The 18,042-nt window shown below is 43.8% G+C and overlaps 1 protein-coding gene and 1 long non-coding RNA gene across 4 annotated transcripts in view; one reads left to right on the plus strand and one right to left on the minus strand.

Moving 5' to 3' along the window:
* Positions 1–6: 6 nt before the first annotated feature.
* LOC308471760 lies at positions 7–9,516 on the minus strand. 2 transcript variants are annotated; one of them, XR_013983141.1, is made up of 3 exons: positions 8,107–9,516; positions 3,439–3,622; positions 7–2,125 (listed from the first exon to the last, which is right to left on the minus strand). It is a non-coding gene; the product is annotated as an uncharacterized lncRNA (long non-coding RNA). The 2 variants fall into 2 exon arrangements; XR_013983142.1 differs by lacking the exon at positions 8,107–9,516 and adding an exon at positions 4,368–4,423.
* A 7,557-nt stretch (positions 9,517–17,073) lies between these two features.
* Positions 17,074–18,042, plus strand: part of GRK2 (G protein-coupled receptor kinase 2) — a 39,640-nt gene continuing 38,671 nt past the window's right edge. The window contains exon 1 of one of the 2 annotated variants that reach the window (XM_080994490.1): positions 17,074–17,554. In XM_080994490.1, coding sequence (XP_080850616.1) covers positions 17,442–17,554 — 113 coding nt within the window. In that variant the 5' untranslated portion in view covers positions 17,074–17,441. The remainder of the gene's footprint in view (positions 17,555–18,042) is intronic. The other variant, XM_080994491.1, reaches the window with a different exon arrangement.

An 18,042-nucleotide genomic window follows, 5' to 3' on the forward strand; every position in this document is an offset into this window, starting at 1 on the left:
TGGTTGTTCTTTTGTGTTCTTTTGTTTTTGTTTTTTTTGAAGAAATTGTAAATATATATTTTTTGTTGCTAACTTAGAGTCAATCTCCAATGTTGTGCTTTAAAATTAAATGTAAACATTAAGGGTAAAAGAAACCAAGTCTTGCGCTCTCTCGGTTGACATGTTTAGGGTTGGGGGATATTTGGGGCTAAAGGGAGGGGAGCTAGTTGGGATTTTTTCATTTTCTAATCATTTGCCAATAATGGTTTTAGAGAATCTTTCCTCAAACATATTACCACAGGAATGAGAGACAAGTGAAAGGGGGAAGAGAAGATACCAGCCTCTGAAGGGAGACCTTGTTTCATGGGGTGGATTTTGGAATAAAAATTTCAAGAAAAAACATGCGGGTCTGCATATTGATTGCAATGTGAGCTCAAATCCAAGGGCAACTACAGTCTGAATGAGAGAACCCAGTGGGTAATTTATCCTCCCTATATATAGGGACTTGTGTATCCCATGCTATTAAAATTTTGTACTCAGGCAATCCAAATTCTGTGTCCAGAAAAACTGAATTCTCTTAACTTGCATCAGTTACACAACCTTGTTCATTTTGCATAGCTTTGTAGGTTTTTAAAAAAAGATATAATTATGCCAACTTAGGTAGACATGGGAGATGGACATTGAACTAAACTGGGTACTTGAAGCCCTATTCTCAACCCTTGGAAATACTGCTTTAAGACTTTGGCAAGCATTACCCCTATATTTTCAAGCATACCTTAAAAGTCACGAGGACTAGGAAGTTTTCTTTAAAAATTATGCTAAATTCTGCATTGTCTACCATTTTCTGCATGCCAAGAGTATTGCAGCATATAAATAGCCCTGCTTATATCAAATAGAGGAGTGTTTCCAGGACCACCACACAATTCTAGGTCAAAGGACCCATTACTATAGTTGAAGCCCTTAAGCTTGTTTGGTCTTAGATGGAACATTGTAATGACATTTTGGGCTGTAAGCTCATTGGTAATTTGTAAAAGATAGTGATATTGTTGCACTTCAAGATGGTAATTGAGTTTCAAGATAAGTTTATGAGATAACTAAGGCGTGAAACTTTATTTCCTTGTAGAGCAGAATAACAAAAACTGAGCAAAATAACATTGAGGTAGAATTCCATTGCAATAGCCGCATGATTCAAACTCCCAACGCCATCTTCCAGGAATCATGTATTTTGCTATTAGTTTTGCACTCTTACCTAGCACATTGGGTACATCTGGCTAAGCAAATTTGTAAGGCACAGCCACCTCCCAAATACTGATATTCATCCCAATCTTCTGGCATTCTTTTGTATTCACAATTTGTTACATTTTCCTCTCATGCCCAATTAGTGCTTTATTTTCTCCAATCCCTTTCCCTGTCAGCTTTTTAATTTTACTGGCTTCTTGCATTGCTCCTACCTGAGATACAACGTAATCCTTTCCTAAACGAGAGTATGTTTTTATCATAATGTAAAAGTAATACATAAAGTTCTTATCTGTTTTGTATGCAAGGTACAGGTGTATCAGGGTCATTTAAGTTGGCTGTTCTTGTTAATTAATTCTATTTGTAGACCACCCTGTACCTGTAGATCTCAGGGCTGTTGTGAGGGGCTATCCAATTTTTTAAAAAAAAAAATCAGACATTTATTTTTAACAGGCTATAGCATCTATATCTGGCCTTATACTTTCATAATATTACTAAATATATTGGTACTCTTCAAACTATATGAATATCAACAATGAGAGGTGGTGGACTCTCCCTCCTTGGAGATTTTTAAACAGGTTGGATGGCCATCTGTCATGGATGCTTTAGCTGAGATTCCTGCATTGCAGGGGGTTAGACTAGATGACCCTTGGATCCCTTCCAACTCCAAGATTCTATGATATCTGAACTATTTATCCAGTCCCTTCTGGCTCACATGCTACAACCTGTTGGTATAAATGTAACTTCAGGGCACTGTGGCCAAAATTGCTGGACTCAATTTTCAAAACACGTTGGAAAAATCGGAAAAGGCTCGGGAAAATGAGTACTGTAGATACCTGGGGGGTGGGGGAAAGATCTCTAATTATAAGCTGCCCTGGGAACACTGTAGTGTTGAGGATATAGGATAAAGCTGTCAAATAAAAACAGAAGTTTTCATTCTACGTATTGGCTTCTGATAGGAGCAAGTGCTAATCTAGCAGACGTATATGACAGCTGCTAGCTGAAAACAAATCAGGTAAATCTAATTCATGAAGACAAAAAGTTCATAATAGCAAGGCCAACTTGTTGGAGCCCTTTACTGAATAGCGTTTGGGGCACTTGTTGAAGATGCCCTGACAGTCTAACAAGTGACTGAGAGAATGCAGGAAATGCAGCATAAAATATGCTGGCCTATAAGGAAAGCAAAGATCATGTGAGCTCATACTCTCAGATCTGTAAAAGAGTGTTAAACATGTCACTTCCTTACCGTATGTATATGAAAGCCAACTAAAGAGTCTTTGTAAGAAATTGAATTAACAAAGTGTATTCTGCAGGTTGGTTTGCAAGCTTCTCTTAGGAAATGAGGTATACTTTGTGTTCATTCTGTCAAAAGTTAATGCTAATGGTATATCCTTTATAACTGAAACCGAAAGGAATGTTAGAAGATGGAAGCAAACATCAAAGACTGCAGCTGTCATGCAGTGATGCATTTGAACTGTCTTGAGCAGCCCCAGGTTTAATCTCCCAATTAAAATGATCTCTAGAAGTAAGACGTCTGTGTGTGGCCTAGCAGATCCACCACCAGCTCTGGCCTAAATTGGCCAGTTTTCCGACTCCATATAAGGCAATATTTTATAAGCACCAGCATCTTTGCTACTTTGAAAACACTGTTTCTCATTGGTTGCACAACTGTCAGGTAATAGAGCACAAATAGTCGAGATTAATAGTAAATTAATTCCCTTTGATTTTAAAAAATCTCTATATTTCTGTTTGTGAAAATGTTAATTTCTCTCTCTTTAGCAGCATTTAAACTGTGCTTTCTATTGCCCCAGCTCCCCCCACCCCAACCATCACCCTTCAAAAGCAAGCATTGGTGGTGTATGTTGCCACCGTTTAACTTAAAGCCTCAAATTTGGGCAATGTTTGTGGCTACAAATTGCTTCCTCCCTCTTGGAGGAAAAGTACCATCTGCTGAGCTTAATTTGTAATCTCCATATTTGGGGCCTTTAAACATCTCCCTAGAGTCCAATTTCCTAAATCCATACCACCCTCTTCCTCATTCATGGATTGATTAAAACCAGAAAATTGCTACTTGAGCCAACGGCAGCTTTTGGATGTTCAGATACTCTGCAGACAATTTATTTGTGTATATCCACAAACCATGAGGTGGGCAAAATATTTTTGATTTAGATTAATTGATGTTTGGGGTCCCCGTATCACAAGAGAAGGATATGTACTGTGTACCTCTTAATCTGTGTGCTTGGTCTGGAAGAAGTTGAGTGTTCTCTGAGGAAGTTTTTAAGGAAAGATCAGATCATAAGATTCACACTTAAATGTCCACAAGGTTCTAGATTTTGAATTTTGAAGCATCCTGATGTAAAATACAGAAGGCTCCTGCACCCTCGCTCATGGATATGTTTTGGTGTATCTGCAAAATAGCAATGTATTTTAAAAACCAACATGAGTACAGTCGCTGTGGGTAAAACCTCAGGTCGGCGGTTTGAATCCCCGCGGTGGGGTGCGCTCCCGTTGCTCAGTCCCAGCGCCTGCCAACCTAGCAGTTCGAAAGCACCCCCGGGTGCAAGTAGATAAATAGGGACCGCTTACTAGCGGGAAGGTAAACAGCGTTTCCGTGTGCTGTGCTGGCTCGCCAGATGCAGGTTGTCACACTGGCCACGTGACCCGGAAGTGTCTTCGGACAGCGCTGGCCCCCGGCCTCTTAAGCGAGATGGGCGCGCAACCCCAGAGTCGGACACGACTGGCCCGTTCGGGCAGGGGTCCCTTTACCTTTACCTTTATAGACAACATGTAAGCACATCCAGTGCAAGAGGTGAACAACCCTGCAAACGCTGGCACAACCAGGTCACTGGAGGATGAAAAATAAATCCATATACCAGGGGGCTGTGCTTGGCCATATGTCTCTACATATTTATTTGCAAATGTGCATCTCCCCTTCAAATATTCATGCTGTTCACCATGTAGTTATTGGTACCAGTTGGCCAGTATTTTCCTGGCCTAATTAGTAAAGCCATGATATCAAAAGTTGGCCACCCTGTGTGAGCACACCAGGAACATCTTACCTGGGTCAGGTGTAGAATGGTATTGAGGTTCTATATTAAAACAATGTTAATTTGCTCTATTTACTTTATTACCTTATTTATGTATTTACTTACTAGTCATTTGTTAGCTTTGTTTTGTTCTTCCACCGAAGTATCCTAAGATGCCTGAATCAAGCCAGTGAGGGAAAATAATTAAGCCGACAATCCTCTCTACCTGGGAGCAAATTCAATGGGACTTACCTTGTGTGTGCATGGCAAATAGCTTGGGATCTATAAGTTACTAGATAGTATAGACATACACCATCTGTTAGATTTCTATCCACATAGATTTACTACTCAAGCTTGAACCTTCTTGTAGGTAGCTAAGAGAATATTTTAGTTGCTCAAAATGTAGAGTGAGTTGGTACAAGGCTTTACAGGCAGAGAGGGGATTGTTGCATAATTTTACATTTACAAATGCCCTATGATGTAACATACGTAACATGAGAAAGCTTTAAATCTGTGGGATGGGGAAAATTAAATTGTGGTGGGGAAAATTAAATAGTGGGAAAAGGGGGTCAGATCTTGAAATGGGCTTTCCGGAGTACGTTTGTAGTATTAGTATTGTCTCTTACTTTTCCATAAGGTGGTCAGCTTTGAGTCCCCATTTCCGCAAAAACCATTTTTCAGATGAGGTTTAACCCAATATTACTTCTCTAATTGTTACAAAGCAGAGAAAGCCCCTTGGGAGAATTTGGAAACCCTTCAGCAAAGGCTGTTTTCTGTTGGTCTAAGCCAGGGGTCAGTAAACTACGGTCCGGAGCCCGGATACAGCCCACCAGGCTCATAAATCCAGCCCGCGGAACCTGCCGCCCGTTTGGTCAGGCCCTGTGCTGAGCAAAACTGGTACATCATGGCATTTCCTTGAAAAGAAGCCGCAGATGCCTCACCGCACTGGGACTGACTTCCCCCGACACTGGCACAGCTGCGGATTGGCTGCAAGAAGTTCCTGCAGCCAATCCGAAGCCTCGCCACCCACATGCTGAGGTAAACCCAGCGCAGCCATGGATGGAGAGGCTGGCGGGTGGGCAGCAGGTCTGGGCTGCACCATGGGCATCATGACGGGCGCATCGTGGGCTTCAGCCAGAGCTTGGTGTGCCTGCTGGCCCCGCGCCTGGTGCCCGGCTCAGCACACCTGCTGGTGGTGCGCTCGGCGGCCGCGCCAGAACAGCTGGAGGGTGAGCTGCGCGCCACCTGCCCGGCGCTCCACATGCATGGGCCGCAGCACATGGTGCACGCCACCTGGGAGCTCTGCAGGGACGGGCTGATGGAGCGGCTGCTGCTCGTCAACAAGGCCGGTGAACGGGGGGCACCGAAACACGCTCCTGAGCGCGTGCAGAGTACCTTCCTCCAGGTCCGGAGGCAGCTGCAGGACTGGCTTGCAGAGTATTTATATTTTTCAAAATATAGTCCATCCGTCCCCACAAGGTCTGAGGGACAATGGACTGGCCCCCTGATGAAAAAGTTTGCTGACCCCTGGTCTAAGCTCATATATCAAACCAGACTAAAGTTCTAATGTGCACTGGAGGCCTGAATATCCTAGCTGCCATTTAATAAAAAATAAAAAATTCTAGTTCTACCTAGATAGAGGGATGATTTAAAATGATACCACATCTATAAAAGCATCCAGGACAAGAGAATTAAGGACCTCACTGGGACTTGGTCACAATCCCATGACCCTCCTTATAAAATGCAGTCTCTGATTCCTGACCTAGAGCCCGCTGTCCTAAAGGACTGTTCTGTTCAGTTAGCTATAAATGTTGTTTCATTTTCCTTATTGTCCTGCTGTCTTTCGTCATCCCTTAACCTCCTACAACTTTGCCTTGACTTCTGCTTGCCCCACTTATTGATGTCTTTAACAGAGGTACTCTGAAGACACTGCGGGTTTTGAATGGCACTTTGTTGGTAAAGATTAATTTGTTATGTGCATGCACAGAAACACACACATGGAGAGTCTGCTAAAAGGCTAAAAAACCAGTCATATACCTGACTCACCATGGATGGCATGAGCCAAACTTACAGCTCCTGATATTGACTGCTATTTTGTGTTTTAAGAAATTAAATATGAGTTATTACTAGTGGGCTTCATCTGCAAAACACTTCTGCTTGTGACTAACTTGTGGAATTTGGCTGACAAATCTGGATTTTGACTTGCACATTTTGACTTGAGTGTCGGAGACGGGATTGAATTTTGCTGTTTTACTCTGTTGTTGGCTTCCAACTTAACATATGGAAATGGTCACAAAATCTTGGGCATTCGTATTATGTTGATGACTCACAAGTTAAACTGAAGCTTAGCAGCAATTTTCCAACCTGAACCCAATAGTCTTTATTGGAACTAAGCCTGAAATCCTGAACCAGCTTGGTTCTAATTTTTAATAAGCTGTTTCAAAAGATCTCTATTCTGTGTTTTCTCCATTCCTGGCCCTCCTATGTGGTGTTACAATGTAATAATAAACCACATAATTCAAGTGATCTTGAATAGCTATTCTAGGAGGTTCCAGAGGGTTGTTTTTTTCATCCACAATGCTGCTTTTCAAAAGTGGAAGCTACACTCACCAAATGTTTTCCCTGCCACTAAGGTCATAGTGATCCCATTAATAAAAGCTAAGTGGAGTGTGTCAAGCCATCTATCCATGCAAACATCCTCAAGCATGCAGGGGACTGAAGGCTTTAAGCTATCTTCTCTCAAAGAGGTACCTGGTGTTCAACAAGCAGCTGTGTGACTGGGGAGATGGGTTTTTGATCCAGAGAAGGGCGGCTAGCCATTTTCTAGAAAAAGTCAGAATGGCAGCTTCAGAAATAACCCAATCAAGTTGTCATAAAGATCCTAGTTCTATCTTCCACTGAATTCTCAGTCAAGCTTATCTTCTGCCCCACATAGCTGAAGTGAAGTAACAGTGCACACGTTGTCTGCAGGGCCAAAGAACTGAACCCAAGAGAGGTTGCAGCTTAAAAAGTTGCCCAGTCATTTCCTTGCCAAGGAACACTGTTCAAAACCAAAACAATTGTTATTTCATTAAAAAAAAATAGCACCTTATCTACATCACCTTTGCTTCAGACTTGTTTCTTCTTTTGTCAATAGTATGTAAAATGCTTCAAAGATTTGTCAGATTTTATATGTTGCTCGTAATGAATTTTGCCTCTACAACTCTGAAGACCCAAAGTAATTTGTATCTCACAGTAAGGTAATAGCTTTAACAGTGTAGACCAGAATTGAGGGGAAGTTGCTACATGATTACAGTATAGGGCAGGGGTCTGCAACCTTTAAGACAAAAAGAGCCACTTGGACCCGTTTCCGAAGGGGAAAAAACTGGGAGCCGCAAAACCATTGCATGCGCATCGCTGCCCTCCGATCTGACAGCGGGCGGGAAGGTGACGTCTGGACGGTGCGTGACTAACGCACGCACCGCCCCCATGCGACGTCACAGCCAGTACAGCACCTGCCACAGTGGGGAGTGTCGGGGCGCACAATGCGCCTCCTCCCCTCGCTAGTATCCGCCCCGGAGCCGCGGCAAAGGTGTAAAAGAGCCACATGCGGCTCCGGAGCCGCGGGTTGCAGACCCCTGATATAGGGCCTCTCCCCTACTCAGATCCCTTCTATTTCTGCCTAGCAGGTAATATTCCTTTCCAGTTCAGGATACTTTAAATATACAGCAAGGGGATACATCCAGCAGGACAGAAATTCCACTCCCTGCCTTCCACTGTCATTTGGTTAGTTCATAACCTCTGGTTCAGAGATTTTCTAGCAAGACTTCTCAAGAAGCTGTTCAGAAGCTTCCTCCATGAGATCAGTACCAACAGACAAATTTACCTGAAAGTGAAAAGGCCATAGAGTTCGGTAGGTGATACAGCACATGCTGTGCAGGCAAGAGTCCCAGGTTCAGTCCTTGGACCTTCTCCAAAAGCAGGCATGGGGAACCGCTGGCCCTCCAGATGCTGCTGAACTACAATGCCCAGCAACCCTGCCCATTGGCAGCTTGCTGGGCTGATGGGATTTGTAGTGCAGCAACATCTGGAGGACCAAAGGTTCCTTGCTGCTGTCCTGAAAATATCAGGCAGTGGGTGATGGGGGAAGAGCCTCTTGCAAAGAGCTGGTGCTAGTCAGTGTAGTGGATTGTGCTAGGTGGCTGAAGAGGCTGACTTGGTAGAAAGCAGATTCCTATCTTCCGAAATGCAGCTTTCCCATCGCTCCCAACTCTCCAACCCCTACCCCAAAGCTAAATTTGGGAGGAGTGGCATCGCCTGAACCAAAAGGGTCCCGCTGGTGCTCAGCATGTGTGTGTGCGCACCCTATAATATCCTCTACAACACACAGGGTTTCCATGATGACCTGGCTGAATTCTACAGTAGTCTTTTGATATGGAAAGTCAAGGCAGAAAGTTTGAAAACCACTGTCCTAGTTATGCAGGGCCTAATAAGGAAATGTGTGTTGGCTTCCCCTGGAGCCCTACAGTACTTACATCACTTTAAACATATTATTTCCTGGCCACATATATGGCATTTTGCCGGCTTCTCCTCCGCAGGAAAAATTGGTCTCCTGCCCCAGGGTGGAGAGCGGTTTCTGTTGTGTGGCGGTGCTGGTCTCACTTGGGCGAGGATGATCAACAGTAGTTGCTCTTCCTCCTCCTGGCCCTAGATGAATGAGCTGGTGTGAACAATTCCAAATTATAGTGAATTCTGCTCTGGAGTAGGAGTGGGTAGACTTTGTTAACTTTGTGGCCCCTTTCCGTCACTTAGTCTGTGCATATATGGGTGTAGGATCAGAAGCCTAACTACATCAGGACTGCCATATTTCAAACAGTGAAAATCTGGACAGAAAAGCTGTTGAGCTTTTGTTGCTGTTTGGCCTAAGTTGTTGAGCTTTTTGGGCTGCCACCGAACATCCGGATTTTCCTGGACATTTACCCAATTTCCACCTGGACACTGCTGCCGACTGCAGTATTTCGTATATCTTCAGGAAAATCCAGATATATGGCAACTCTAAACTTCATTAAACCTTTCTTGTTGTATTCAGATAAAATGTTCGTTGAAGCAATGTTATTTTTAGGTTTTCCTGCTGGAGCAACAGACATTTACTATACTGTGTAGTGGCCTGCTGATGAAAAACAGAGCTGCAAGAGCAAAGGTAGGGGAGAGTAATAATTCCAAGGACTGGAATGTAAATGCCTCACAGAATCCTCCTTGGAAACGTACCCTGGAATTATCCACGCTAAGTCTCCCAAATGTGTGTGCTGCTCTGATCTCAAAGTCTGAATGGCTCAGAAATAGGCCTCTATTTTATTTATTTTCAGTATTATTGATATAAATAAAAGCAGGGGAAATACATGCACTTGGAAGATGTGAAACAGTAGGTCACAGTGGAGTCCTGTGGTACCTTTCAGGTTAATTTATTAGTGCAGGATTTTTTATAAGCCAGCAAACAGGCTTGCATCTGCTGAAAGGGTAAGGTCTGGCTTGCCAGAAGTAATGATGCCATTTATGAAGTACTGTGAAATCCTATGCATGTTTACTTGAAAGTAAATCCCACTGTTCTGGTCTGCTCTGGTCCATAGGGTCACAAAGAGTTGGACACGACTAAACGACTAAACGACAACAACAAATCCCACTGTATCTCATGTAAATGGGTGCACAGAATTGCTGTTTTACTCTTTTAAGGCATCTGAGAATACTCTTTTGGCTTTGAAACTGAACAGTGTTTTAAAATGAAATCCTCTTGCAATGTGTATCTTGTGGTGGGGGAGTTAGAAAACAGTTCAGAAATCTTTAAGATGACTTTAAGGACACTGCCAGAACTGCAGCTTTCAAAGCTAGATTCAGGTAGGTGTTGGTCTGACGCAGTCAAAATATATATAAAAAAAAATAAAGAAATTGTTCAGTAGTACCTTAGAGACCAACTAAGTTTGTTCTTGGTATAAGCTTTTGTGTGCATGCACAGTATCTGAAGAAGTGTGCATGCACCCGAAAGCTTATACCAAGAACAAACTTAGTTGGTCTCTGAGGTGCTACTGGACAATTTCTTAATTTTTTAATATATTTTGAGCTTTCAAAGCATTTTATATTATTCTTGAACAAAACAAGGTGCTGACGGTTTGTATCACCTTTCCTGAATACAAAATGACCTCATCTGATGATATTCACAAGTGTTTCTCCCTTACTATAGGATTTTAAAAACTGCTCTTTAAAGGAAAAATAGTGACTTAAAATCACAAAGAATCACCCAGCCTTGCTCCAGGAAGCTGTTTTAAGTAGAGATCTTTGTATGCAGGTGTACATTGGGTTTGAATCTCATTCCATTCAAAGTACAGGCAATGATGAGACAAACAAATAGGAAGGATGATTTCATAGGACAGAGTTATGGGTTCATTCTGTGGTAGAGGTTCTTTACCTTTTTTGGGATCACAGACCCCTTCAAGAATCTGAAGAAAGCTGTGCACATAAACACACACAAAGTTTTGCATACAATTTATGTATGCATTGGAAAAATCTTGTGTGTATGTGTGTGCCCAGTTTATGGATCCTCTGAAGCCCATTCATGGATCCCGGATTAATAAACCCTTATTTCATGGCCAAAAACTGGGACTGCAACACCAGATTCACAAGAACCTTCCTGGAGAGACTTGATTGGTTGAGATGGAGCAATGCATCACTCTTCCCATTCTCTTGATGAATATAGTAACACCAAACAAACAGGGCTTCTATAGATTGTAATTTTTTTATTGTTATACAGTACAGGAAAAATGAAAAGGGATTAAAAAAATAGCTCTTATGGTATTTACTTCCAATATGCATATTATTTTTTGTAGATATTAGAATTCAGATGCTAAAGTCTCCAGGGATCTTCTTAGCTAGAATTGAGCTTTGCAGCAGCACAGCACCTAAGTTGATTAGTAGCTAAAGGGGCCATGACTCTTGTTAATACAGAGCCATTGTGACATCAGAGCAGATCAGCCAATGACACTGAGAGGGAGGCAACCTTTGAGGGGAGCAGCAGAGAGAAAGGGGGGGGGGGAGAGCACAATTTGGAAGAAGATCCAGCAACTCTAAGGCTCAGTACAAAAGTTAGAAGACTGGTGTTTTTTTGAGCCTTGTGATGAGAGGGTCTTTTTATGCTTGAGTGCAGAATGCCAGGAACAAAGACACATTTATAGACCTCAGTGAGAGGAAAGCCTTGTTACTAGGCCCTCTGGTTAAAAAAAAATGAGAAGATTGTATGCTTACTGAGACAGAGGTAGAGCATAACAAACAATAAATACTTGTGCAAAGAAAAAATGCACTCAATCATTAACCTCACAGGTGATAGTATGGGAGTTATTTGGGTGCAGAAGCTATAATGATGATGATGATGGCTTTCCAAAAAACAATTTATTCCAAAAGGAGGGAGAAAGAGATGTTTAAAAACACACACCAGTTGCATGCATGTGAAGTTAAGATTGGAGCCTAGCAGTTCCATTAATGTACCATTAGCTCCGTAAGTGTACAGAATTATGCAATAGAAGACATCCACTATATTCTATGGCACCATGGAGAATGGGCAATGAGGACCTTGCTGACTTTTCAAAGGCACACGCTCCTGTGTAAACCTACAGGTGAGGATAAATAGTTTGTCTTAGGTTGCATTCACACTATACATTTAAAGCGCTCTTATACCACTATAACAGTCATGGCTTTCTGCAAAGAATCCTGGGAACTATAGTTAGTTAAGGGTGCAGAGAATTGTATCTCGGGGGGGGGGGGTCTCTTAACAACTCTCAGCACCCTAAACAAACTACAGATCCTAAGGTTCTTTGCAGGAAGCCATGAGTGAGTGACATTACTGAATGGGCCGCTAATTTCTTTGTTTCTCCCTATGGAGTAATAACTGTGCTCCTTGGTAGAAAAAGATAAAAGAGAAGCCAGAGATACTATGTAGATCAGTGATGGCCAAACTTGGCGCTCCAGCTGTTTTGGGACTACAACTCCCATCATCCCTAGCTAACAGGACCAGTGGTCAGGGATGATGGGAACTGTGGTCCCAAAACAGCTGGAGGGCCAAGTTTGGTCATCACTGATGTAGATCCTAGTGTTTCATATTCTGCTTATTTCTGCACATCATATCTGAAAAGAAAATTGTTGTTCAAGGCAATCTTGAATAACTAACAACTTTTCTTTAGAGTTGTTCTCTGGAGAGTATTACAACAGTGCCTTGGACCCAAATCCTGGGTGGAATCTACACACACATAAAAAACGCTGTGAAAATGTTTTTTTTTTAAAAAATGTTTTGGAAAAATATTTTGAATTTGTCATAGCTCATCATCGCCATCTATTGTGACATTTGTATATTGTACTTTACAACACACTGAAAACATTTTATTTGCAGCTATATAGCTGAGTCCCTGGTCTTGTTCTGCCAACCCCTAACACTTAGTGATGATTTACTATACAAGAACAAGAATAAGCTAGCCCATTTTCATACTGGCACTTTATTCATTGTGGTTCTTACTATTTTATCAAATATTTCAGGAACATAACAGTTGCACTCAGAAATGTATTATTTCTGCTATTATTTTGTAGTACAAGATAACAAAGGCCTTTCTGCAGAAGGCAATTTCTGTTCGTGACATACATTTTTAGTTCGCTTCAGCAGCACTGACAGAAGGTGAATTGCCATTCTTGCAGTTAATGCAAGAACTTCCCTATTTGCATGTTCAAATATTACCCAGTTACAGAAGGAGGGCCTTGGCTGCAACTTCTGAATCCCCAGAGAAACACTGGAAACGTTTTTAACTGAGATAAGGTTTATTCAAGAAAGAACAGGACCTACATTTTTTCCAGAATAAACATAAAATGCATTTTCATTAATGAACTCACCACTTAAATGTTGAGGGTGCTAGTTGACTAAAGTTATACTCTGAATAGACATTCACTGAAATCAATGGGCAAGTATCTACACTACAACTTCATTGGATATCATCCTGAAGGCTAAAACAAAAGGACAAGATTTATGGGTTCTAAAAAAATACTGATATTACTAGGTATCATTTAAAACTAAATCTTCAGCTTTCAGAAGGGGACGTGGCTTAGAAAGGCAGAAAATGGCTGTTTGACTCCAGAGCTCCAGTGCCTGGAACCATTTCCATCATTCAGGAGCTTCAGGGAATTAATCTCCCCAGGGCATGTGTCTCTGAAATAAAGGAATGTCAGTAAAACAAACTTGTCAAAAACGGGTGGATTTCTCCTATTTTTTCCACCTGCAGGAGAAAGACAGGCTGAACACGGAGTCTTTGTCTAAGGCCAAGTCCAGTACGTTGCCTGCTCAAGCTGCTGTTGCTCAGAGGTAAAAGGAAAGAGACTACAACTTGCAGTGAATGTGCAGCTTGGTTGTTCTTCATGAGGGAAATAGTAAAAGAAACATGAAAGCAATTAATGACTCCAATGGAAGGGACAGCTGACAGAGATTAATGTGCATCTGAACACTTTGACTGAGACGGCAAAAGAAATAGGGCAGGTGCATGCAAAGCAAATTTGTTGATTGCAAGCAGATTACAAAGAGAAAAGGGAGAGGAGGCCGAAAAATCAGGTGAGACGTGTGAATCTTATATTTATGTGGCTTTCAGGGAAATGTGGAGCATGAGGATATGTTTACTTTGCCCAAGCCCAAGGGTTCCTTTCCCTGGGCTGTGGTATTGTGTTTTGGCAGACACCATAACAAAATAATATGGAAGAATGACGTTTGTAGGGTTGCAAGAAGTTTTGTGAGGAGTATTATTAGAAGTATTGTAAAAATGGACAAGGGGGAGGATGATTTGTTAAGAGATGTAAAGGCAATATAAAGTTAAGAAATGCATAAGAAGTGGTTAAAACAGTGGATCATCAGATGTGCTGATGGAAGTCCAAAAGGATTGTATAAGTGATAGGTTTTGTGGTACATTTTATAATTTATATGTTAAAATTAATTTTAAAAAATTATTTAAAAAAAACAAAATAATATGGAAGAAGCTAAGGGACACTCAAGACATATCCCATGACAGATGGCCTATCATGGTGCTATAAGATCCAGTCCCCCAAAAGCTTAGAAAGTATCAATGTCTAAAACCTTTTTACTAGAAAGCTGCAGGAGGCAGGGATCCACCACAGATTGGGGTTCCCAATCAAACTGGTTCTCATGAGAGTTATAACGTCATTAATCGCAAGGAATCACTGCAAAGCTATAGAGTTGCTGGAAACGCTGTGCAGTATCTGGAACTCCCTGCAGAAATAACTATGGATGACCCCCAGGAAATAAGGAATTAGAAGATCCCAGATGCTGTATGGGAAGAAGTGTCTGGAAACTGGCATTCCAGGAGAATAGCTGCATATATACCCCAGCATTTATTCCTGGTCAATCCGTGTTCACACTTATCAAGGTTTCACTGAGCACCTGTAGAAATCTATAGCAGTGACTCCATTTTACCACCTACACACTATTTCTGCTAAATGTCTCTGCTGTTTTATTTAGTAATGGTGCTTTGCCACCGTAGCTTCCCCTTCAGAGTGAGTGCATTAATAAGAAGGGCACATGTTTCAGTTGACTAGACATGTGCCTTGTCTCTCTCCTTGTAGGCACTCAGCTATGGAAAGCTGAAAACAAAAAGGTAGCTAGAGAGGTAGGGTTGTTTAAGGAAATAACATTGCAACCTGTGTGCCTCAAACTAATAAACGGCACTTCAGTGTGGAAACGGTATTAATCACAACGAGGAAAACAGTTCATATAGAAGAACTGGATGAACCACTTTCTGGAGATGTCTGCCCAACAGCAGGATTTAATGGCTGTGAGAAAACCCTGTACTGTAATAGGTGTGCAGGGAGAGGGAGGCAGGACAAGGTAGGCCTGGTTTACTCAGGCATCTCCATCAACTGATTTTTGTACATTTGACTGGCTACTGACCAGGTGAATTAACTCCATGGAAAATAACTGCATTTAAGGATATGAACATTCTCGTGTGTATGACAGCCCATTTCCACCCAGCAGTCAAGGCTGTTGCTTGCTTTTGCAGTCATGGTGATGAACCTCACGTATTATTCAACCCCTAGTCACGTCAGGCAAACTGAAACCACATATTTTGAATAAAGTCAACCTAACTTCCCAATAGAGATAGGAATACTAATAGAATAAGAACAGCTTGATTTTTCACCCGGGAGGTTTTTAAATAAACATTTGGCAGGAGAATGTTTTGTGTAATTTGTTCTACTGTATCTACCTTCCAGACAGGTGTCAAGGCCCAATGAAAGGATGTAGGCCTTGGTTGAATCTTAAGGAAAGCTTCTTAAGTGTTCAAGTAAAGCAGTAGCCACCTAGAAGGGAACCAGTGGCCTTCTAGACGCTGAACTCCTAACTCCCATCAGTTTCAGCCAGCATGGCCATTGATCAGGGATGGTGGGAGCTGAACTTCAGCACCATCTGAAGGGACACAATTTGGGCACACGTCAGGCATGGAAAATCTTTGCCGCAGGCCAAGGCAAAAATCTATACAGTCACAAAATCTGGTGCTTCTACTCACAACTGAAACTTAACACACAGGGGAAAATGAACTATTCCAACTCAACATACTTAGGACCATACCAGTTTGCCAGCATGAAGAAAACTGAAGAAAACTCTTATTGTGGAAACTTTAAGAGAGTAGAACTCTGACCATTCCTTAGCCCTCTGGCTGGGATTAACTACATATTGTATTTTTAATGTGTACTCTTCTCTCTAGCCTACAGTGCACACACAAGAACTTACTTATTGTAGGTCTTTATCTCCCAAATTTGTACCTGTCAGAAAAGCAAAGGACAGTCTTTTGGTCTTGAGAATGTCTGCTCCTGAATTTCAATCCTGAATATTTTCAGAAGGGTAGCCACGTCAGTCTCTTGCAGCAAAAGCAAGCAGGAGTCTTGTAGCGCCTTAAATACTGCACTAATTTTTTCGTTAGCCTTCAAGGGGTCACGCGGCTCCTTTGTCGTGCAGACCTTCAGGATGTCCTTGAGAGACCAGAGGCCAAACGTGGATGTCAAAATTCTGCGAAACGGGTTGCAAGGTATTATTGTTGTGGCCAATATTTTATGCGGGATGCTACCGGACGTGCTAAGGCAACGGCCGGGTGAAATCATGGCCCGTTAGGCCTCCGAGCGCTCCTCGATTTGAGCGCCCGCCGCAGCGTATTGCCTGGGGCCGCGCTTGAATCGAAAGGGTCTGAAAGACACCCGGCCTGCGCCAAGCCAGCTGCAAGTCTCCCCTGGGCCTCCAGAGGGCGGCCTCGGGCGACTAACTTTCTTCTCTCTGTGTGTGTCTATGTACAAAGCAGGCTTCCCTCGAGGGGCGGCTGTTGCTTTAAGCTGGCCCTGGAGCGAGCGGAGAGGGGAAGCCAGAAGCTGCGCGGCGGGCCCCGGAGGTCCTTTCCCCCTGCGGAGAAACAAAACCACCTACGGGCGGCAACAGCAGCAGCAGCAGGAGGAAGAAGAAGAAGGAGAGCGTGTGCGAGTTTCGGATCAGCTCGGCTCCCGCCTTAAGCGCCCCGCATTGAATCAGCGCGTGAAGCTCGAGAGCTCCTCGGCTGCGCTTGCCTCGGGCACTTGCGCGACGCTGCTTCTCCGCCTTGGATCGCAATCAGAGGAAGAAGAAAAGCGCTGACAGATAAAGGCAGCAAGCCGCCGCCGCCGCCGCCACCCCCCACCCCACGCCGCCGCCGCCGCCGCTCCGCGTTGACAGGCAGCGGGAGCAACAGCAGCGGCCGCGGCAGCCCTCCCTGCACGCGCGCGCGCAACACACACAAGACGCACACAAGATACACACACACGCACACTCAGGACACACACCGAGAGAGCCCGCCAGCCCTGGAGGAGGAAGGCAAGCCAGGAGCGGAGGGCAGCGGGGCCAAGCCGCAGCCCAGGAACTGAGGAAGGGCCGCCGCTTCTCTGCACGGGCATCATGTGGGTCTGTTTGTAAGAGGGGTTGGGGGGCCAGATCCCCTCTCTTCGCCTCCCCCCCTCGCTCTCCCTCCCCTCCCCCTAGCACAGGCGGCCACACACACGCACACACACACACACCCCGACCGGGAGGAGGCGGCGGCGAGGGAGCCGCAGAGGCCGCTGGAATAATAAGAGAATTGATTGTGAAAAAGGAAAGCAGAAGAAATATTTCCTGGCAAGATGGCCGACTTGGAGGCTGTGCTCGCCGATGTGAGCTACTTGATGGCTATGGAGAAAAGTAAATCCACTCCGGCAGCCCGGGCCAGCAAGAAGATCGTGCTACCTGAGCCGAGGTGAGCCCGGCAAGGGGGGCAGGCGGAGGGGGCAGGTGCGGCGCCGGGGCCCCGCGCGAGGCGCGCCGGGCTTAGGATGGGCGCTGGGTGTTTGTGTACGCGAGCGAGCGCATAAATGGGTCTGTATATGACTGAGCTTCGCTCTTCTGAAATGCACCGAGCCGACTTGCCCTTGGCCCAAGCAGCAGGGACCGTGATCTACCCCGTCCATGTAGCGGGGTGGAAAGAGGGCTCGCTAAAGCGGCGTCTTTCCGTGTACGTGGTTGTGTTGATATAGTGTGGGCATGATGATGGATTGTCAGGGTGTCCTGTCTCTGCTTCCTGATTCTTCATTCGGCTGCTCAGATCCTTGGAGATCATTCCCCCAACACCTCTTGCAGTAGCAAACCCCCTCCTTCTCTGTTTTTTCCTACCCACACGTCACAATTCCACCCACCTCAACACAAACACACATAGTGATTCTCTTTGTGTATGTGTAATATGCAATT

This window comes from Podarcis pityusensis (genome assembly GCF_964106645.2).
Source record: "Podarcis pityusensis genome assembly, chromosome: 1".
Taxonomy (NCBI): Eukaryota; Metazoa; Chordata; class Lepidosauria; order Squamata; family Lacertidae; genus Podarcis; species Podarcis pityusensis.